Source organism: Bufo gargarizans, chromosome 5 (assembly GCF_014858855.1).
Source record: "Bufo gargarizans isolate SCDJY-AF-19 chromosome 5, ASM1485885v1, whole genome shotgun sequence".
NCBI classification, from domain to species: domain Eukaryota; kingdom Metazoa; phylum Chordata; class Amphibia; order Anura; family Bufonidae; genus Bufo; species Bufo gargarizans.
In genome coordinates, this window is record NC_058084.1 from 309,162,840 (window position 1) to 309,186,533 (window position 23,694).

At 43.3% G+C, this 23,694-nt stretch overlaps 1 protein-coding gene across 1 annotated transcript in view; it reads left to right on the top strand.

Annotated features, from left to right (window-relative positions):
• LOC122937870 (ovalbumin-related protein Y-like) overlaps window positions 1–23,694 on the top strand; it is a 172,237-nt gene that overhangs the window by 95,907 nt on the left and 52,636 nt on the right. The window contains exons 5-6 of the mRNA XM_044293020.1: window positions 5,379–5,518; window positions 8,472–8,630. Coding sequence (XP_044148955.1) covers window positions 5,379–5,518; window positions 8,472–8,630 — 299 coding nt within the window. The remainder of the gene's footprint in view (window positions 1–5,378; window positions 5,519–8,471; window positions 8,631–23,694) is intronic.

Here is a 23,694-nt window from a genome sequence, read left to right on the forward strand (position 1 = left end):
CCCCCCCACTTGTCACTCTCTTCTCCCCCCCCCCCCCCCGACTACCTTGTCACTCTCTTCTCCTCCCTCCCTCCCTTGTCACTCTCTTCTCCCCCCACTTGTCACTCTCTTCTCCCCCTCTTTCTTGTCACTCTCTTCTCCCCCCACTTGTCACTCTCTTCTCCCCCCACTTGTCACTCTCTTCTCCCCCCTTGTCACTTTCTTCTCCCCCCTTGTCACTTTCTTCTCCCCCGTCACTCTCTTCTCCCCCCTCCCTCCCTTGTCACACTCTCCTCCCCCCCTCCCTCCCTTGTCACTCTCTTCTCCCCCCCTCCCTTGTCACTCTCGTCTCACCCCCTCCCTTGTCACTCTCTTCTCCCCCTCCCTTGTCACTCTTATTTCCTCCCCCCCCTCCCTTGTCACTCTCATTCCCCCCCCCCCCCTTGTCACTCTCATTCCATTCCCCCCCCCCCCCCCCGGCCCCACCTCTAGTGTAGCATGGACGAGCTCTGTTCAGTCCGTGGTACAGGAGCTTTTATTTCCTGTACCGGCCCTACTGACAGGAAGTGCTCACTTAGTGTGCACTTCCTTTCAGTCCGGCCGGGTACAGGAAACAAATGCTCCTGTACCGCGGAGCGAACAGAGCTCGTCCATGCTACACTAGAGGTGGGGCCAGGGGGGGGGGGGATGGAATGAGAGTGACAAGGGGGGGAATGAGAGTGACAAGGGAGGGGGGGAGGAAATAAGAGTGACAAGGGAGGGGGGAGGAAATAAGAGTGACAAGGGAGGGGGGGGAGAAGAGAGTGACAAGGGAGGGGGGGAGAAGAGAGTGACAAGGGAGGGGGGGAGAAGAGAGTGACAAGGGGGGAAGGAGAGAGTGACAAGGGGGGGAGAAGAGAGTGACAAGGGGGGGAGAAGAGAGTGACAAGGGGGGAGAAGAGAGTGACAAGGGGGGGAGAAGAGAGTGACAAGTGGGGGAGAAGAGAGTGACAAGGGGGGGGAGAAGAGAGTGACAAGGGGGGGAGAAGAGAGTGACAAGGGGGAGAGAGAGTGACAAGGGGGGGAGAAGAGAGTGACAAGGGAGGGAGGGGGTGAGAGTGACAAGGGAGGGAGGGGGGGGGGAGAGTGACGAGGGAGGGAGGGGGGGGAGAGTGACAAAGGAGGGAGGGGGGGAGGAGAGTGACGAGGGAGGGAGGGGGGGGGAGTGACAAAGGAGGGAGGGGGGGGGAGAAGAGAGTGACAAGGGGGGGGGGGAGTGACAAGGGAGTCCCCAGAGCCAGACTGCAGCCAGAGACCAGATCATCTTATTGTCCTGGTGGTAAGTAGACAATGCAATATGTTTAATATGTAATTGTTTAGTTATTAAGACTACATTGGAAACTAATTTACCTCACATTAAGGCTCCATTCACGGAGCCGCGGATCCACAAAACACGGAAAGCGGCAATGTGCGTTCCGCATTTTGCGGACCGCACATTGCCGGCACTAATAGAATATGCCTGTTCTTGTCCGCAATTGCGGACAAGAATAGGACATGTTCTATTTTTTTGCAGGACGGAAGTGCAGACTCGGAAGTGCGGATCCGCAATTCCGTGTCCGGGCAGCACGTCCTGCTGCCCCATAGGAATGAATGGGTCCGCAATTCCGTTTCTCAAAATGCAGAACGAAATTGCGGACGTATGAATGGAGCCTAAAAGGACACTATAGTCCCAGAACCAGTACAGTTTAATGTAGAGGTACTGGTGTCTATAGCCTGTTCCTACAGAGAACAGACACTGTGCAGTACTGGTGGTAAAGGACACTATAGTGCCAGGAAAACAAACTAATTTTCCTGGCACTATATAGTTGTTAGGAGTGGGGCACACCCTCGTGTCCCCCTCCCACTGGGCTGAAGGGGGACACGCCGGCACTGGGAACTCTTTTTCCCGATCCTCCTCTCAGCTGCGAATGCGCATGCACACGCATTCAAAACTATGTTTTCACAGTGAGAATCGCGGAAGCACCTCTAGCGGCTGTCAGGGAGGCAGCTACAAGAAGCTTGATTAACCCTAAGGTAAACATAGCAGTTCTTTTAATTTAAATGCTGAGAAAGGGGTGGAACATATGTGATGTCATGATATGGGCAGATCATCTGATAAAGGGGGGGCAGCAATTTTTATCTTGCCTAGGGCGGCAAAAATCCTTGCACCGGCCCTGAACACAGAATAGGTGCAAATCAAATCATTACACCTGATCTTTGTGGAGGCTTCCCTACTGGTTTTGACTCACAATAAGGCCTCATTCACACATACGTGGAACACAGTCCATGAAAACCCAGCCTGTCGTCCTGCTGAGTGCAGGAGCACACGGCGTCATTGGTTTCTATGATGCCGTGCGCTTCGTGCTGCCGCTGTTCAGTAGTACACTCATATAGATTATATGAGTGTACTCTGGACATAGGGTGGCCAGACGTCCGGTTTTAGGCCGGACAGTCCGGTTTTCAGGCTCCCTGTCCTCCGTCCGGCGCAGTGCCTGGACGGTCACAGGGATGTCCTCCTTTTTAGTAGCTCACGTCTCAGACAGCAGCATTGTGCTGTCTGAGCGTAAGCTGCAGCAACTGACCGAGGCTTCTCTCACCCCCAGTCAGTCACTAGAGCCGCAGATATGGCTCCCTGTGGATGACTGAGGGGAAGAGAAGTGCCCGGCTGCCCCCGCTCACCTTCCATTCACAAAGTTCTTCCCTCTCCTCCCCCGTGTTTTTTTCAGCCGATGGTGGGGGGCATGGCTTCACTGGCACGGGGGCATGGCTTTATTTGGGTCATTGTGGGAGTGGTTTGGGGCAATGTGGGTGTGGTTTGGGCCGGTCCGGCTTTCTAGGGTGAAGCCAGTGGCCACCCTAGCAGGACAACAGGCCGGGTTTTCAAAGACCATGGTCCACGTATGTGTGAATGAGGCCTAACTGATGGAAATAACTGACCAAATAACTGAAGTGTGAAGTAGCCCAAAAAGTTTGGACCGGATTTCTGCAAGGGTGCACAAATTAGCTGCGGGTTTTTAAAGTTAAGTTGATTTTACAAATCATGTAGAGTCTTTCTTGCAAGGGTCTGGAAAACACAGTTTTTTGGAGGAGGTTTTGAGGTAGATCTGCCTACTGGATTTTCAGCCAAAGCCAGAAGTGGATCCACCAGGAAAGAGTAATTTAAATTCTTCATTTATATTTCCGATTCCTTCAGGGGTGGACTGACAACTCATGGGGCCCCCGGGCAATAGGAGATTATGGGGTCCCTGTGTCCCCGCCCACCCTCAAGCCACACCCACATATTGCACCGCCCACATCCCCTATATCAATATGTAAATCCCAGAGAACCCTTTTACCTTATGTTATCTGTAGTGTTACATAGGACTGCAAAAATACCCAGGAGGCAAATTACATTTTTAGTTGCCAAATTTCAAATACATAAATTAGGCTACTTTCACACTAGCGTTTTTGCTCGATCCAGCAGGGTTCAGCAAAAACACTTCCGTTACTGATAATGCAACCATCTGCATCCGTTATAAACAGATCCGGTTGTTTTATCTGTAACATAGATAAGATGGATCTGTCATGAACTCCATTGAAAGTCAATAGAGACTGAACCGTTTTCTATTGTGTCAGATTCGTCTTGCTCCGCATCCCAGGACGGAAAGCAAAATACAACATGCTGCGGTTTGCTCTCCGACCTGGGAACGTAACTAAATGGAACGGAATGCATTTTGGAGGATTCTGTTCTGTTCAGTTCAGTTTTGTCCCCATTGAAAATGAATGGGGAAAAAACAGAAACGTTGATAGTAGCCTTATAATAAAAAAACAAAACACTTGGAGGAGAAGATGAGATGTAGGTCACAGTACAGTACTCTACATATAGGAGAATACAGCACCACATACCTCTTACTTCCAGTGACATCTCCTCTTCTCCTCCGTTTGACCCAGAACGCCATGACAAATTCTTTCAGCGGCATCTCGTCTCTACAGAGTTTGTTACAAAGACATGTTAGATTTCTCATATTGGGGTCATGTATCAAACTGGTGTAAAGTACAACTGGCTTAGTTGCTCATAGCAATCAGTTTCCACCTTTTATTCTCAAAAGGAGCTGTCTAAAATTAAAAGTGGAATCTGGTTGCAACTAAGCCCCACTCCTCACTCGTGGATAGGCAGGTGCGCGGCACACGTCACAGGCGCGTGCGATGATGTCATCGCGCCCGCCTGCGCTGGGAATAGTACCGCATAGGCTTCAGGCCTGCAGGCAAATCTGCCTTAAAACCTCCTCCCAAAAATTCTATGTAGCTGTACCCTAAAGGGAAGGGCCTACAGTCCTGGGGGACATTTATTAAAATCTGTGTTTTACACTTCAGTTTTAAAGGGGTTATCCAATGTTTAAGGGTACTTTCACACTAGCATTAGTGTGATCCGGCAGGCAGTTCCGTCGTCGGAGCTGCCTGCCGGATCCGCCGATGAGTGTGACAACTGACAGCATTTGTAGATGGATCCGGGTGCGTATCCGTCTACAATTGCATTGCAAGAACGGATCCTTCTCTCCGCTTGTCATGCGGATGGACGGATCGTCTTGCAGTCTTTTTCACAGTTTTCCCGGAAGGACGGATCCGTCCTTCAGTTGTTTTGCAATGCCGGATCCGGCACTAATGCAAGTCAATGGGAATTAATGGTCATTCTGGTGACTGATCAGGCATTTTGGATGGACATAATACTGCAGAATGTTGCGGTATTATGTCCGGCAAAAACGCCTGACGGTGACTGAACGGAAGGCATACTGATACAAACTGAACGGATTTCTATCCATTCAGAATGCATTGGGATATGCCTGAGCAGTTATTTTCTGGCATAGAGCCCTTTTGACAGAACTATATGCCGGAAAAGAATAACGCTAGTGTGAAAGTATCCTAAAACATGCCCCCCAATGCCCGGGCCCCTCATATAGATGATACTTATCCCATTCCCCAGCACCCATGTAGCTTCTGCTCCCTGTGTGACCGCCGCTGCATCTCATCGTCTGGCGGATCAGAACATCCAGCTACAGGGGGAGCAGCCAATAGCAGGCCACGACGGGGATGAGCCTCCTTAGCATCACGGGTGACACTAGGGAGGCTCGTCCCTGTCATGGCCTGCTATTGGCTACTTTGCAACTGTTTTATTTTTTGGCTTAAAGGGGCTTAATGAATGTCCCACTCTGTGCTTAAAGGCTTCTGACATGTAAATCTAGTACACAATGGGGGTAATATCCTTCAGATAAAGGCCATGTTATTTGGAAGTGGAATGATACATTACAGATTTCAGTCCACAATGGCATGTAAATGCTCAATGACACATAGGTGAGCGCATCACTGTAATAGACGTTAATATTAAACCTCTGTTCTTTTTCTAGATACCTTTCAAACCATGTCTGTGGACTCCATAACTAATAATACAAAGCTTGTAGTTGTTAACACGGCATATTTACTGGCAAACTGGACACAGAGTTTTCATCAGCTTCACACACAAAATGAATCATTTACTCTGAGCACTGTAAGTAGCATTGGATGTCTGTAACCTGCATCAATGGGTATATTATTAGTACAGTAAGGGTACGGGCACAAGGTCAGGTTTCCTGATGCAGTTTTGGAAGTCAAAATCAGGGGTGGATCATAAACAGAGAAAAAATATAAAGGATATATATGCAGTGTGCTACTGGATGCTACATCAACCAGGGGGTCCCTTACAGATGTTATGAGGGTTAAAAGTTTGTTGTGACGCCAGTTGCATTTTAGTAACAAGGGATTAGGTCCCCCTAAGTAGATGGTAGTGGTGGAGCCCAGTGCAGAAATGCCAGAGTGGTGTAAGGGCTGCCTATAGTGTCCCTTAGGTGGGACTTTTGCACTTGTCACTCTGCTCCTACCTGGATATCCTGGAACCCCAGGAGTTGTTGTCCGCAGTGGTGCAATGGATAGGTGATGAAGATAAGGGTGAAATAACTTGAGTCCAGACTTGTATTAACGTTGAACACAGCTTTTATTGCATAAAATTTCATCAGGGAACAATCTTCCAACTTTATCTTGGTCATCAGCAGGTTTTGGCACGAAAATGTCAGGCAAACACATTCGGCTCTACTACATCTGTACTCTTTCAGCACTGCTATGCTGGCTGGATTAAATAGGAACTTTTCATTTCTCCTCTGCTGCCCTTAACTTTCTGTAGTCTGACTCTATCTTTACCTTGATCTGTATCTTGTCCAGGGAATCTTTCTTCAGAGGGTGCTCTGCTGGCTGGCACACAGCCTTCCCCTTGCAGGAGCTGCTCTCAACTCACTCTTACTAACACCTCCCTCTCTAAGGAGGGCTGGAATATCCACTCCAGGGAAACTAACACTGTCATTGTTGCCGCCATCTGCTGGTGAACCAGGCACATTACACTTAAACAGTCATTTGAAAGGAAATATGAATACACATTATGCAGGACATGGCAATAAATACACAAGATGACACAGGATCAACCATTGCAGATAGCGGAGGGGCGCAAAAGGTGGTAATGCCCCCTTGCAGGGCACTACAGATACAACTTCTCTTTTTTGAATGCACTCCTGGTTTGGGCTTTTAAACACATGAACTACATTAGCCAATAGAAGCCTGCAAGTCTTTCTCCTCACATCCCAACTGGCATACACACGGTCACATGACCCTTATCAGCCACTAGAAGCTTGCATGCCCTTAGGCCCCTTTCACACGGGCGAGAATTCCGCGCTGGTGCAATGCGTGGGGTTAACGCATTGCACCTGCACCAAATCCGTACCCATTCACTTCAATGGGGTTGTGTACATGAGCAATGATTTTCACGCATCACTTGTGCGTTGCATGAAAATCGCAGCAAGCTCTATATTGTGCGTTTTTTTTACGCAACGCAGCCACCATAGAAGTGAATGGGGCTGAGTGAAAATGGAAACCTGTCACCAGGATTTTGTGCATAGAGCTGGGGACATGGGCTGCTAGATGGCCACTAGCACATCTGCAAAACCCAGTCCCCATAGCTCTCTGTGCTTTTATTGTGTTAAAAAAACTTTTGATCGATATGCAAATGAACCTCATATGTGTCCTGTATCCAGAGATGAGTCCAGCGGAAAGGAGCCCAGCACCGCCCCGCGTCCTCCGAATCTCCTCCTTGCTGGCTGACGTCACAGAGCTGGAGCGCCGAAATCTCGTGATGCGCGAGCTAGCGCATGCGTAGTTCATTCCCTGTGCTGATGCCAGCACAGGGAATGAACATGATGCCAAGACTGCGCAAGCGCTAGCTCGCGCATCGCAAGATTTTGGCGCTCCAGCTCTGTGACGTCAGCCAGCAAGGAGGAGATTCGGAGGACGCGGGGCGGTGCTGGGCTCCTTTCCGCTGGACTCATCTCCGGGGAAGATGAACCTGTCACCAGGATTTTGTGTATAGAGCTGAGGACATGGGTTGCTAGATGGCAGCTAGCACATTGGGCAGTGTTTCAGCAGTCTCAGGTTCCTGTGCATGTGCATTTCTACCATTGAGATTTGCACATGTTGTTAGCAGCTTAGGGAGAGTATCAGGGAATGCTAGGAGGTGACCTCTTTATTCCCTAGGTTTTTGGGTATAGAGCTGAGGGCATGGGTTGCTAGATGGCAGCTAGCACATCCGCAAGCACCAGTCCCCAAAGCTCTGTGAGCTTTTATTGTGTAAAAAAACGATTTGATACATATGTAAATTAACCTGAGATGAGTCCTGTCCCTGACTTATCCCAGGGACAGAGCTATGGGGACTGGGTATTGCGGATGTGCTAGCTGCCATCTAGCAACCCATGCCCTCAGCTCTATACCCAAAAACCTAGGGAATAAAGAGGTCACCTCCTAGCATTCCCTGATACTCTCCCTAAGCTGCTAACAACATGTGCAAATCTCAATGGTAGAAATGCACATGCACAGGAACCTGAGACTGCTGAAACACTGCACCAAACCCTCAGCTTAGGGAACAGGGAAAGAGGCAACCGACTCCTTCCAAACTGAAGGAGCTAGTGTCTCCCTGAGGCCTAGTCAGGACAGACACACCAAAAAAAGGTAAAGGACTTAGCATGAGATGTAACTAGAACAGGAGAACCACCACACAAGCAGAGCACTCCACAGAAGAGCCACAAAGAAACAACTGAGAGGCGGAACATATAAAGAACCACCTGACTAATAATCAGCAGCATCTACGAAGGGATGAAAACCTGTCAGCAACAATGAAAACAAGAGATCTGTCAAATAGACTCCTGAGTCTTCCGTCTATTTGAACTTCTAAGATCTCTCCCAGGGCCGGCGGTGACAGACAGGCTTTTAACCAGGGGAAGTAAAAATTGTAGACTCTTTTCAAGGATGCCAGAATGAAACAAGTTTTTGCATGTCTTGTTATTAATAAAGCAATTTTGAAAATCATTTTATAGCATTACAGTTCATATTCTATTTAATCAGCTGTTTATTTCTATCCATTTTAGAATGAAATAGTATATACGCAGTTGATGAGCGTAGAAGGTTATTTTAATATCCGAGAAATAACAGATGAAATGTTAAGTATCATCGAGCTTCCATATGGAAAAAGTAAAAATCTGCGCATGTATGTTATATTGCCAGGTACATATGATGGTTTAAAAAAGGTAAGTGCTTATAGCAATGGAAACGCTACATGATAAGCTAAAGAATACATAAAAAATAAAATAATACAGAATAAATAAAAATATATATATTTTGTATGGATCAGAATTGTTGGTGGTGGCCATATTTATCTATGTTGATTGCATTTTTCCAGGTACTGTACATGTCATTATTGAGAATGTAATGAGTATGTAATCTTTTCTATATATAATAACAATTTTTTATTTTGAATGATTTTCATTGGTAGCAAATTTCATATATTGGTTAGTAAGTCCATGACCCCAGTTAGATGCATATTTCCGACCAGATCTTTGTATACGAAGGACTCTTAGGGCTGTTTCACCCAAGTGAGTCCATTGTGGGAATCACCCTCCGTGTGTGAGTGTTATCCTCTGTTCTGGACTTGCAGTAGTGCACGGAAATATATATATATATATATATATATATATGTAATGCTACTAGTAAGTACTAGTACTACTAAGTTTTCCTATACAGCAGAAGTCTCATATTTTTTTTTATTTTTTTGTAGCTGGCCGTGCAGCTCTCTAGTGTAGTGGTTAAGATTCTTGACGGAAGGCTGTGAGATTTAATCCCATGAGAAACTTTTCAGAAATAGAGGCTAAATTTAATTTAAACACATACAGTATATATATATATATATATATATATAGTACAGACCAAAAGTTTGGACACCTCATTCAAAGAGTTTTCTTTATTTTTATGACTATGAAAATTATAGATTCACACTGAAGGCATCAAAACTATGAATTAACACATGTGGAATTATATACATAACAAAAAAGTGTGAAACAACTGAAAATATGTCATATTCTAGGTTCTTCAAAGTAGCCACCTTTTACTTTGATTACTGCTTTGCACACTCTTGGCATTCTCTTGATGAGCTTCAAGAGGTAGTCACCTGAAATGGTTTTCACTTCACAGGTGTGCCCTGTCAGGTTTAATAAGTGGGATTTCTTGCCTTATAAATGGGGTTGGGACCATCAGTTGCATTGTGGAGAAGTCAGGTGGATACACAGCTGATAGTCCTACTGAATAGACTGTTAGAATTTGTATTATGGCAAGAAAAAAGCAGCTAAGTAAAGAAAAACGAGTGGCCATCATTACTTTAAGAAATGAAGGTCAGTCAGTCCGAAAAATTGGGAAAACTTTGAAAGTGTCCCCAAGTGCAGTCACAAAAACCATCAAGCGCTACAAAGAAACTGGCTCACATGCGGACCTGCCCCAGGAAAGGAAGACCTAAGAGTCACCTCTGCTGCGGAGGATAAGTTCATCCGAGTCACCAGCCTCAGAAATCGCAGGTTAACAGCAGCTCAGATTAGAGACCAGGTCAATACGCACACAGAGTTCTAGCAGCAGACACATCTCTAGAACAACTGTTAAGAGGAGACTGTGTGAATCAGGCCTTCATGGTAGAATATCTGCTAGGAAACCACTGCTAAGGACAGGCAACAAGCAGAAGAGACTTGTTTGGGCTAAAGAACACAAGGAATGGACATTAGACCAGTGGAAATCTGTGCTTTGGTCTGATGAGTCCAAATTTGAGATCTTTGGTTCCAACCACCGTGTCTTTGTGCGACTGCAGAAAAGGTGAACGGATGGACTCTACATGCCTGGTTCCCACCGTGAAGCATGGAGGAGGAGGTGTGATGGTGTGGGGGTGCTTTGCTGGTGACACTGTTGGGGATTTATTCAAAATTGAAGGCATACTGAACCAGCATGGCTACCACAGCATCTTGCAGCGGCATGCTATTCCATCCGGTTTGCGTTTAGTTGGACCATCATTTATTTTTCAACAGGACAATGACCCCAAACACACCTCCAGGCTGTGTAAGGGCTATTTGACCATGAAGGAGAGTGATGGGGTGCTGCGCCAGAGGACCTGGCCTCCACAGTCACCAGACCTGAACCCAATCAAGATGATTTGGGGTGAGCTGGACCGCAGAGTGAAGGCAAAAGGGCCAACAAGTGCTAAGTATCTCTGGAACTCCTTCAAGACTGTTGGAAGACCATTTCAGGTGACTACCTTTTGAAGCTCATCAAGAGAATGCCAAGAGTGTGCAAAGCAGTAATCAAAGCAAAAGGTGGCTACTTTGAAGAACCTAGAATATGACATATTTTCCGTTGTTTCACACTTTTTTGTTATGTATATAATTCCACCTGTGTTAATTCATAGTTTTGATGCCTTCAGTGTGAATCTACAATTTTCATAGTCATGAAAATAAAGAAAACTCTTTGAATGAGAAGGTGTGTCCAAACTTTTGGTCTGTACTGTATATATATGTTTTTAGCCATAATATATTTACATATATTATTATATATTTATAATATATTATAATATATGTAAATATATTATGGCTAAAACATCAGTAGTTTTTTTTCACATATTATGCATTCATAATTTTTTGTATTCCAATATTTTTTTGTAATTACACATTTTTTACAATTACTAAATATAAAATATATAAATTTAATTTATCCTCTATTTTTGAAATGTTTCTGGCGGCATTTGAACTCAAAACCTTCTACATTACAGCCAAGAACCTTAACCACTACACTATATAGCTGCATGGCCAGTTACTTAAAAAACATAAAAATATATATATGAGACTTCTTCTTACTACTAGTAAGTATTCAGTAAGTAGTAAGTATACAGCAGAAGTCTCATATTTTTTTATTTTTTTATTTATTTTTAAGTAGCTGGCCATGCAGCTCTATAGTGTAGTGGTTAACATTCTTGGCTGTTATATAAAAGGTTGTGAGTTCGAATTCCACCAGAAACTTTTCAGAAATAGAGGCTAATTTAGATTTAAATACACTGACTCAAGCATCGCGCTCGAGCACACGTGATATTCAGCCGAGCATAGCGATGCTCGAGCCTAACTGGTGTTCGGCCGAGCATGCTCACCCAACACTAATGATTAGTGATAAAAAATGCTTATGTGAATATGCTTGTTGAAATTAATGGGTCATGATTCAGTCTGGATGTTATCTGTTAACAAAACGCATCACTCAAAACGCAAGGCATTAGGTTCTCTACATTTACAGTGTTAGTGTCTCATGTCATTTCTACCACCAATCTACTCACTGCCATCTGATAACAATAAGTTAATATGCTGTGGTTCTTATCCCTTGAAAGTCAGTGATTTAGGGGTAATAATAATGTTTCATCCCAGCTGGTGCCTCCAGACAAAGCAGTTTAAGGGACAGAACTGGGCTACATTTTCACCAAAAAAGGTAAGCTACTCATAGGAGCGTAGCTAAAGGCCCTGGTGCAAGAGTTCAGCTTGGGCCCCTCTTTCCTCAGTGCTTTGTGGTCACTGTCAGGGGTGCACCTAGCCTTTCTGCTGTCTGACTCAAAAATTGAAAAGGGCACGCTTGTTTTGCTGATAAGAGTAAGACTTCAGGCTCTGGTACTCTTTAAAGATATACTCTTAACTGAAACTACAGCTACACTTCAAATGAAACCACTCTGCACCACTGGACTCTATGTATGTTGAACTAACAACAGTTTCTTTCATAAAACTATTCTTTGCCTCTGTTGTTCTTAAATGCACAGTCTCTTACCCCTTCTTTCTCCGTGTTGATGTATGAGGGCATTACAGGTGTAATCACAATCCTAAGTGCGGGTTTCAGAGCCGCCTTTAAGTGGTTGTAGAACAGTTCACAACCGTTAAAGTAAAAACCAGCACTGTTGGTGTGTCAAGCCTTTATTTTTGAGTTCAGCAAGCACATACAAAAAATCACGGCATCCCGACTGTAAACGAGTTTTGGACAAACTACACGTCCTTAATCATTACAAACAGTGAGCTAGTACTGCTGGTCTATTTAACTTGTAGCTTCAGAAATATTTACCTTTTCCTGGCGCAGGGAACCATAACAACCGGCGTAGGAAATAATCTTCTTCTTATATTTTCTCAGTTGTAAATACATAAATAAATAAAATACAAATAAAAATGAGAGACAACGTGTTTCGGGGAACAACAGCTCCCCTTCATCAGGTCAAAGTTGCATGCCTTGACCTGATGAAGGGGACCTGTTGTTCCCCGAAATGCGTTGTCTCTCATTTTTATTGCATTTGCATTTTATTTTATTTATTTATGTATTTACAACTGAGAAAATAAAAGAAGAAGAACCTTTCCTACGCCGGTTGTTATGGTTCCTTGTGCTAGGAAAAGGTAAATATTTCTGAAGCTTTATCTGTCCTCCTGGGAGTTTGGACACCTCTACCTTAAGGCTGTTCACCTTGGCAGCATACCGAACAACCAGATTTTACATCCTAACAAACCGACAATAGTGTTGTGCCTATTCAAGCACAACCTCAAAAGGTAAGCCTCCATTTTTTGGAGTAATATTCTTCTTCCTGGGACATACTTACCCTATAGTGCGCCTTTTGTCTCTGGGCAGGGGCGTAGCTATAGGGGGTGCAGAGGTAGCAGTTGCTACCGGGCCCAGGAGCCTGAGAGGGCCCAAAGATCCTTGTGCTGCATAAGAAGACACCAGTATTATAGAAAGTGTATGCTGATCAAGTTGCACCTCTGGCTGGAAGGAAGGGGTTTTGCCTCAGCAGCACGAAGGCAAGGAGCTAAGAGGGAAGGGGGTCCAAGCTTAGCTCTTGCACCAGGGCCCATGAGCCTCTAGCTACGCCCCTGTCTCTGGGTATACAGTGACCCTTGGCCACATTGGATATTTAACTTGTAGAGCCAAGTACTTGTGGCAACTTGTAAAACACGGATTCCAGACAAGCAGCACAAAGTAATATAATACATAGAGAAAATTAAAAGACTAGCTCCTCCCCTCACTGGTCTGCAGTTCATTGTACAAGGTCATCAACCCTGCTGGTTGGCAAGTGTACTGCAGGAAGTTTTGGGCAGATGATTACCTTGGTGGCCCACCCTCCAACAACAGTAGTGCGAGCAGCAAGGCCTTTTTCAGGATGACAAACAAGTGATTAAAGTTTTTTCCTATTGGGTGGCAGGCAGGCCACCATAAGTTATGTTCACATATTATCATATCTGGTCATTAACTTAGGCAGCACCTGGGCACTGCTGAGGTTCTCAGTCCCAGCTCTGATACAGACTGTACTTAGGGACTATAGAATTGAAAACAAACTTGAACAGTTCCACATATTTTAGAAGAAAGAATTCTGTTTCATAATAAAGTCAGTTCAGTATAGCTCAGTCCATGGGTTTTAACTCAGTCCAAAATAACTCAGTCTATGACAATTGAAGCCATTGATGGGGTGGAGTACATTTAATCAGATAGATTAAACAAATGTTCCATTATGACCTTCATCTGTCCAACACTGCTTTTAAATAACATTACCCAATGGAACCATAAAGGTCTCCTGCCAAAGCAAAATACATTTTTCTAAACCCTATGTCTAATCTAGTTGTCTCTATGTTAAAGGGATTGTCTCACTTCAGTAAGTAGCATTTATCATGTAGAGAAAGTTAATATAAGGCACCTAATAATGTATTGTGACTGTCCATATTGTCTCCTTTGTTGGCTGGATTCATTTTTCCATCACATTATACACTACACGTTTTCATGGTTACAGACCACCCTGCAATCCATCAGTGGTGGTCGTGCTTGCACACTATAGGAAAAAGCGTCAGCCTCTCTAGTGGCCGGGATTATAGGAACGCACATAGGCCCGTGCTTTTTCCTATAGTGTGCAAGCACAACCATCACTGCTGGATTCCAGGGTGGTCTGTAACCATGGAAACAAGCAGTGTATAATGTGATAGAAAAATGAATCCAGCCAGCAAAGGAAGCAACATGGATAATATCAATACATTAGAAGGTGCCTTGTATTAACTTTCTCTACATGATGAATGCCACTTACTGAAGTGAGAAGACCCCTTTAACCCCTTAAGGACACAGCCATATTTCACCTTAAGGACCAGGCCATCTTTTGCAAATCTGACCAGTGTCAGTTTATGTGTGAATAACTTTAATACGCTTTTACTTATCCAGGCCATTCTGGGACTGTTTTTTGTCGCATATTATACTTCATGACACTTTAAAAAAAAATGTACCAAAAATTTTGAAAAATTAGCAAATTTCCAAATTGCAATTTCTTTACTTTTATAATAGATGGTAATACCTCCAAAAATAGTTATTTTACATTCCCCATATGTCTACTTCATGTTTGGATCATTTTGAAAATGACATTTTATTTTTTGGGGACGTTACAAGGCTTAGAAGTTTAGAAGGAAATCTTGAAATTTTTCAGAATTTCTAAAACCCACTTTTTCAGGACCAGCTCAGGTCTGAAGTCACTTTGTGAGGCTTTTATAATAGAGACCACCCAAAAATGACCCCATTTTACAAACTACACCCCTCAAGGTATTCAAAACTGATTTTACAAACTTTGTTAACCCTTTAGGTGTTCCACAAGAATTAATGGAAAATAGAGAGAAAATTTCAAAATTTCAATTTTTTGGGCAGATTTTCCGTTTGAATCCATTTTTTCCAGTTACAAGGAAAGGGTTAACAGGCAAACAAAACTCAATATTTATGGCCCTGATTCTGTAGTTTACGGGCACACAGCAGGGCGCAGAAAGAAAGGAATGCCATATGGTTTTTGGAAGGCAGATTTTGGTGAACTGTTTTTTTTACACCATTTCCCATTTGAAGCCCCCCTCATGCACCCCTAGAATAGAAACTCCAAAAGTTTTGTTGGTTCTATTTTAGGGTACATGTGATTTTTGGTTGCTCTATATTACACTTTTTGTGAGGCAAGGTAACAAGAAATAGCTGTTTTGGCAACGTTTTAATTTTTTGTTATTTACAACATTCACATGACAGGTTAGATCATGTAGTATTTTTATAGAGAAGGTTGTCACGGACGCGACAATACCAAAAAAAAAAAAGGATTTTTTAGTCTCTCCACATTCTGAAAGCCATAGTTTTATTTATTTTTTGGGAGACTGTCTTGTGTAGGGGCTATTTTTTTTAAGGATGACATGACGGTTTGATTGGCACTATTTTGGGGTGCGTATGACTTTTTGATCACTTGCTATAACACTTTTTGTGATGTAAGGTGACAAAAAATTGCTTTTTTACACAGTTTTTCTTTTTTTAGGGGTTAGGTCATGTGATATTTTTATAGAGCAGGTTCTTATGGATGCGGCGATACCTAATCTGTATACTTTTTTAATTAACTTTTTAGTTTTACACAATACCAGCATTTTTTAAACAAAAAAAATTTGGTTTTAGTGTCTCCATATTATGAGCCATAGTTTTTTTTTATTGTTTGGGCAATTGGCTTAGGTAGGGGCTAATTTTTTGCGGGATGAGGTGACAGTTAGATTGGAACTATTTTGGGGGGGGGCATACGCCTTTTTGATCACTTGCTGTTGCTTTTTTTGTGATGTAAGGCGACCCCAAATTTTTTTTTTCTGTTTTTTATTATTCTTTTTTTTTCTTTTTTTACTTTATTAATTTTATTAAACTTTTTTTTTACTTTTTTTTCTTTACTTTACTTCTGATGTTCACTTTTGGGGGTCTGATCCCCTCTGCAATGCATTAGCGGCATAGAAGAGGTTAATCCGCAGTGATCGCCAATACGGAGGGAGGAAGGTCACAGGACCCCCCTCGGCATTGACCCAGGGTGCCTGCTGATTGATTTCAGCAGGCACCCAGTTCCGATCACCGCCCGCCACGCGGCAGTGATTGGAAATACACAGAGCGTACAGGTATGCCCTGTTTCCTTAAAGGGGTTCTACACTTTCATTTAACTGATGATCCAGCAGCGCCGCGGCCTTCTCACTGTTTACCGCCGGGACGCCGGCCCACTGACGTCACGACTAGTATCAACTAGCGTGGGCGCGGCTAAGCTCTGTTCACTTGAATGGAGCTTAGCCGCGCCCACGCTAGTTGATACTAGTCGTGATGTCAGTGGGCAGGCGGTCCGGCGGTAAACAGTGAGAAAGCCGCGGCGCTGCAGGAGCGCCACTGCCTTCTCAAACAGCTGATCGGCGGGGGTCCCGGGTGTCAGACACCCGCCAATCAGAAGCTGATGATCTATCTAGAGGATAGGATAGATCATCAGTTAAATGAAAGTGCAGAAACCCTTTAAGTACCTGGACATCAGGGCGTACCTGTGTCTGTAAGAGGTTAAGCTCAACTCAATCTTAATAATAACTCAATCTTAACTTAAAGGATAACTGTCACACTTAGACCCTAATTTCAATTTTCATATATGCACTTACTAATAACACGATATTCCAGAATCAGTTACAATTAGACTGACTCACCCCATATTTAATAAGATTCAGCCCTTAGCAACTAGTCTGCATAAAACTGCAATCTCACTATTCAGTTAAGATGGCCGCCACTGCCCTCACCCTGACGCTAATCCTGCCTGCCCTCACTAGCCAGTAACTATAGCCCCCCAAAAGTGTCAGTAACCAGAGCCCTCCCCCTAAAGGCTTAATCTCCTGCAGCACAAAGGGATCCTCTTACCACATGTTGCTTTCATTTATACACTGAGCAGATGGCAGATCACCCTTCCCTGGTCTGCACTGCTTCAACTCTGCATTGTCCCAGTCTGCTGAGTGAGGGAGCGTCTGCCAAGTGCAGGGACAGGGAGAAGTGCACACAGCCCAGGCACTGTTATCATCTGCTGGGGAGGACCTGGCTTTAATTATTTACTTACAGTCCCTGGCTGTCAGTAATGTGACCTTGCACACAGCATGCTTCTGCGTCCTCCGTCCTTCAACACATAGACGGACCCTGCATAGCAACCTGATTTTAAGCATAGGTAAAAGTAGGCAGTACAGGGAACAAAACTGTGGAATTAAGGGGTAATTGAGTACACAGTGAAAAGTTGAAATAGGGCCACCAAGGTGATATTAACCCCTTCCCAACCGCAATCTGTATATATACGTGATAGCTGCACATACCCCGTGCAGCTATCACGTATATAAACGTTCTGGCAGCTCTTTAATCCAAGCGCTGCAAAGCGCTTGGATTAAAGCTTCTGCCCTGTATGCTGTCACGGACAGCATACAGTGCAGTAATGCCGGCAAGGGACCAATCAGAGTGGCCCCTTGCCGGCAATCGATCCGATTGGTTAGTCTGTGCAGATTGCGGCAGTGAAAAAAATGCTGATTTCAGGCTCTGATCTGTACTCTGCAGATCAGAGCCTGAAATCAATGTCCTCGTGCCCCGCCCCCCCGATCCGTGCAGCCTCCTCCCGATCTGTGCAGGCCCCCCCGATCTGTGCAGCCCCCCATCTGTGCCCCCTCTTCCCATCTTGTGTCCACAGTGCTGCCGCCTCCTTGAGTCCGCCCCCTGCTGGCGTGACACCCTCCCCCCCTTCCAGCGCTGCCCCCCGTCTGCCCCCCATCATCAGAGTGTCAGCTCTATGCTGACACTCTGCTGTAAGTTCTGTAACCCCATAGATGCCGCGGCAGCGGCATCCATGTGGTTAATAGAGGGAGGGGGCTCCCTCTCTCCACCATCGGGACTGCTGCGCTGCGATGGCAGCCCCGATGGTTGCCATGGCAACCGGACGCTTTGCAAAAGCATCCTCTGCTGCCACCTACAGGGCATCTGAATGTATTACACTTTGCAATGCAAGAGCATTGCAAAGTATAGTACAGCCCCACTGGATCTTCAAGATCCAAGAGGGACTTGATAAAAAAAATATGTGAAAAATAAATAAAAGTAAAAATAAATAAATAAAAATTTAAAATTTAAAAAATAAATTGCCTTTTCCTATAAAAAATGAAAAATAAAAAAACTACACATATTAGGTATCACCGCGTCCGTAACAACCGTCTCTATAAAGATATCACATGTCAGACCCCGTCCGATAAACATCATTATAAAAAACAGAATTTTTCCAAATTTTGGTTAAATTTGGAATTTTTTCATAAATAAAGGTGAAATATATTGACTCAAATATATGACTATCATGAAGAACAATGTGTCACGAGAAAACATTCTCAGAATGGCGTGGATAAGTAAAAGTGTTCCAAAGCTATTCCCACATAAAGTGACGCATGTCAGATTTGTAAATTTTGACCTGGACACTGGGGAATCAATGACCCTTGGTCATGAAAGGGTTAATCACCACAATCCAATACTCCAAAAAAAAAAATATATATATATAGATATATATATATATATATATATATGACAGTTATACTTTAACATATACTCAATTAGTAATCATTATGTACACAAAAACAAAGTGATATATTTAACAATTTATACTTCATGGTGATCCTTATCTTCATTCTTGACACATTAAACAATGGCAATAAATATTTTTTTAATGGTTTTGAATGGCCTTTGTCACGTGTTAATGTAACATATATCACTTCCTATATTTTTGAAATGTGCAGGTATAGAAGTGGTCCACAACCCCATGAGAGGGGGGGACAGAAAACGCATTCTCCTGCAGAGAGAAGCTGCATGGATAATTAAAACACAAGCCATGGACCTTTTAGGGTTAAATGACAAGAATGACTTAGCTGTTTTCATTTGATTGATTTTAGCACACATGTTTTCTATACCACTTGAAATTGTAACCAGTGACGTGAATGAGATGGGGGTATTTTTAGCCCCCTCTTCCTTCTCGTCACAGGAGGCTTGACAAAGCGCAACACAGCGCGAAACAGCTGTAGCCTGTTTATTCACCTGTGTCCTGTTCGCGTCCACGATGTGTATTTGAAAAATAAACTGCAAACAGCAACTTTGTGACCAGTGGTGAGTGCCGCGGTGCTTTTTTCTTCTGCTATCGTCATAACTACTATATCACCGATAGAGCACCACCGTGAAGGTTTGGGATCCAAGTGTTTTATGTGCTCCAGTGACTGCATAGGCACATGTAGCAGTGCCGGTTGTGTTCTTTTCTCTCATTCCCTGTGATATTTTGTAGAATATTCGTTGAATCTGAAGTTCAGATTGGAAAAAAATTACAACTAAAATAATTTTTTCGAATATTCACTATATTGCTATATATTCTTGTTTTAGAATATTACGAATATTCGAAAAAACAAATATATAGCACTATAACTAATATATTCGTTTTTTGAATATTCGTCTTTTTTTTCCATCTGAAGTCATGATTCAGGGAAGACTGATTTCTGACATAGCTGAGCTGAGAGAGCTATAAGGAGGATACAGCAGAGAGGAGTTTGTTGCAGAGAGAGGTATTCGTCTGCCATTTGCCTGCTGAAACCTATTGGTGACCAAGATAAAGTCTGGTAACTGTATGGAATGCTTTGAGCTTCCGCTGCTTAACCGCATCTGGCGTCACGTTTACTTGCTTTATAAGAGGGACATATTTTGTAGAAACCTCTTAAGGGGCAAGGGATACCCTAGGTGTGGCCTAGTGGGCTGTTGCACTTCAATAATTATTAGCACACAGTGCCCTAAAAATAACTGTACCCAGCAAATAGTGTCCCTGACACTAACAGTGTAAACATAATGTCCCACAAAAATAATTTTGTTGGGCTGATACTGTACCAGGGTGCCCCCCCCCCCCACACACACACAGTATTAGTGCTCCTCAAAGTCCCACCATAGAAATAATTATCTGCCAGAGTGCATAGTGTTAACAGTGCCCCCAATAGTATTAATACCCCCATTGTGTCCACACTAGTAATTATGTTCCCTGTAGTTCCCCAGTAGTAATAATTCTAGTTATGTTTTTCAGCCCAAAAAAAAAACTATGCCCTAATAGGCGCCAGTAAAAAAAATAGCCTCTTATAATGTGCACCATTGCAAAAATACCCTATTACAATGTGTATCAGTACAAAAAATACCCCCTTACAATGTGCATCAGTACAAAAAAATAACACCTTATAATGTATGCCAATAAGAAAAAATATCCCCTTATCTTTCAGATCAGACCCCTATCAGATCCTTAAGTCAGACCTCCATATGACTGGATAAAGCCTCTGACAAAAAAAGGGTTTTCCATCTGAATCCCAGTATTTTCATCAGAGAGAATTTTCATTGCCAGGGGCATAATAGGCATGAGTAGAAAAAGAGAGATCCCCCTGCAAAGTGGCAGTCCTCTAGGGGAAGGGCTTTTTCTATAATCCCCAAAACTTAATCAAAAGGCCACAATGATGCCATAAGATTGGTTCGGGGAAGACTCAGGGATTTCCACCAGGCATGGGCATCTATAAACACTTCCTCCTGGGTTTCAAGTGTAATTCAATCTAGATGTTGCAAAGAATTTCAAAACCCCCCTCCTCAAAGATATATGGTAAACAGGCATCTCCCCAAAAACACAGACAGTCATCTTTACAGGCAGAGGTTTCAGGTCTCAGGTCTCCTGAAAAAACAGGCCATTATTCAGGTTCCCCCAGACCAGTTCAACAGGGCTTCTATTCTCTTTTGTTCCTTATAAATAAATAAAAAGAAGCAGGTCCTTCAGAGTCATAATAAATCTAAGAACTCTGATTTAATTACGTACAAAAGATTCAAAATGGAGACCATCAAGTCAACTGTGAATCCTTTAGATCAAGATTGTTTCATAGCAACAATCAACCTTACGGATATCTGCTATCACATACCCATCCACAGGGATTGCCAGAAATTCCTCAGATTTGCTCTATACATAGAAGAACTATGCCACTTCCAGTTTCAGGCTCTCCCATTCAGGCTATCTAGAGCACCATGTATCTTCACAAAGATCATGCCAGACGTGACGGGATATCTACATCTACAAATGATCCTAGACGATCTGTTAATAGCTGCAGGCTTGGCTCAGAATCTCTCTCTACAGCTCCAGAAAGTAATAAAGAACATTTCTTCTGTGGGATCGATAGTCAACTTGGAAAAATTCTATCTATATCCCAGTTAACGGAGGATCTTTCTAGGGGTCCTTCTGGACTACCATTTGTTAACAACTTTTCTTCCTCATGAAAAACAGAACTCTCTAATACAGAAGGTGTCCATCTCTCAAGATAGAAATATGTTTTTTATTAGAGACTTCATGAAATTGCTAGGTCTGTTGACATCAACAATCCCTTTGATGCTGGGCCCAAACTCATACCAGAGTAGTATAAATATGCGGCACACAGAATATTCTTTGCAATTCCCCTAGGGAGGAAATCTTCTAGTCCTCTTATAAAATCTGCCACGGCGTTGCTGGCAGACGCCTCTGCGGAATCTGTTAGATTTGCGGCCAAAGATGCGGCCCTTTCAAAATCAGCTAGGCGAGCGCTATGGATGAAATCCTGGGGGGGGGGGACAGAACCTCCAAATTAAAATTATGCTCCATTGCTTTTTCAGGAGAATATGTGTTTGGGCCTATACTAGATAAAATCCTAGAAAAGGCAGCTGATAAATAGAAAGGAAGTAAAAAGGAAGTTTTTTTGTCCTACAACCAGGAATCCAGACCCTACAGGGGAAAAGGAAAAACTGGGCACTGGAGTTATCAGAAGGGGGCAAAGGTAGAGGCTTCCTCCTCAACCCCCAAAACAAACAGAATGAAAAACAATGACGCCAGAGTAGGGAGGAGGTTGAGGAAGTTTCTGACCCAGTGTGAATCTGTCACATCAAACCCCTGGGCAATAGATATTGTAAAAAAAGGGCTACAAAATAGAATTTGCCTCAAACTCCCCAAGAAGATTTCAAATAACATCTCACAGTCCCATCTCTTGGTCAAAGATATGGCAGGGAATTCAGGATTTTAAAAAATCTGAAGTAGTAAGAGTAAGAGGCTCCTGAATCAGAAAGAAAACAAGGTTTTTACTCAAGGAAGTTCAAGATGGAATCAATCTCATCCATTGTTCCCCTAATCAAAAAAGGGGCCTACATGACATCTGCGCCCTTCCATTTCGGATTTCCTCAGCACCAAGGGTCTTCACAAAACTGGTAGTGGAAATGATATCTCCCCTCAGACAAGAAGGTCTGGTAATCTACCCATACTTGGATGATTTTCTCATAGTAGTAAATTCAGAGGCAGAAGCAGTCACACAAACAGACTATTTTTTGCCCAAAAATATCGCATTTGGGTTGGTTGATAAATACTAAAAAAATCTTACTTAATCCCATCATCCAACAGGAGGTTTCTAATCTCTTTCATAATCTCTGCCATGAAAGAAAATAGAAGCCATCATGGAAAAATTTTAAAATTCCAATCTCGAGACCGGTGCTCGATCAGGAATGCCATGGCTTTATGACCTCCTGCATAACAGCAGTAGCCTGGTGCCAAGTCCACACAAGAGCTATGCAAATCTGGATCTTAGGTAGCTGGAACAAAGAACATTCTTCCTTAGGCAAAGAAATAATGTTTCCATACCCAGTAAAATCAGATTTAAATTGGTGGAAAAAAGAAGCAAATCTATCCAGGGGCGTCTTCTGGCTAAAAGAACCAGAAATACAGATAGTGACGGATGCAATCGCTGTGGGTTGGGGAGCAAAAGTAGCTTCCTCAAACTGGCAAGGAAGGTGGCCAGAAGAAATAAGGAACAAATCGTCAAATTAAAGAGAGCTATGGGCTGTCTGGGAAACTCTAAAACAAAATCAGAGTCTTTTAAGCAAAAAAGCATCTAAATATATTTTCAGACAACACAACAGCGGTCGCTTATCTAAAACATCAAGAGGGTACAAGGTCCCTAAGTTTGAAATCCCTTGCAAGAGAAAAAAATTCTGGGCAGAAGAAAATGTCCTATCTATTACAGCAGTTCATCTAAAAGTATCAGAAAACTTAGAGGCAGATTTCCTGGGCAGAAAGACCCTGGACCCAGGGGAGTGGTCCTTAAATCCAGAGATCTTTCAAAAAATATCAACCAGATGGGGCCAGACGCAAATAGACCTATTTGCCTCAAAAAGAAATGCAAAGGTCAAACGCTTTTGTTCCTTAAAGGGCTTCTGTCACCCCACTAAACAGTTTTTTTTTTGTTTACTTATAATCCCTATACTGTGATTTATGCATACATAATCTAATTAATCATTTTGGTTCAGTAGATTCTGTTAAAAACGTACTTTTAAAATATGCAAATATGCTCCATCCTCAATGCGCCTGCGCTGATGACGTCATTGAGTACACCCGGAAGAGACTCTAGCAGA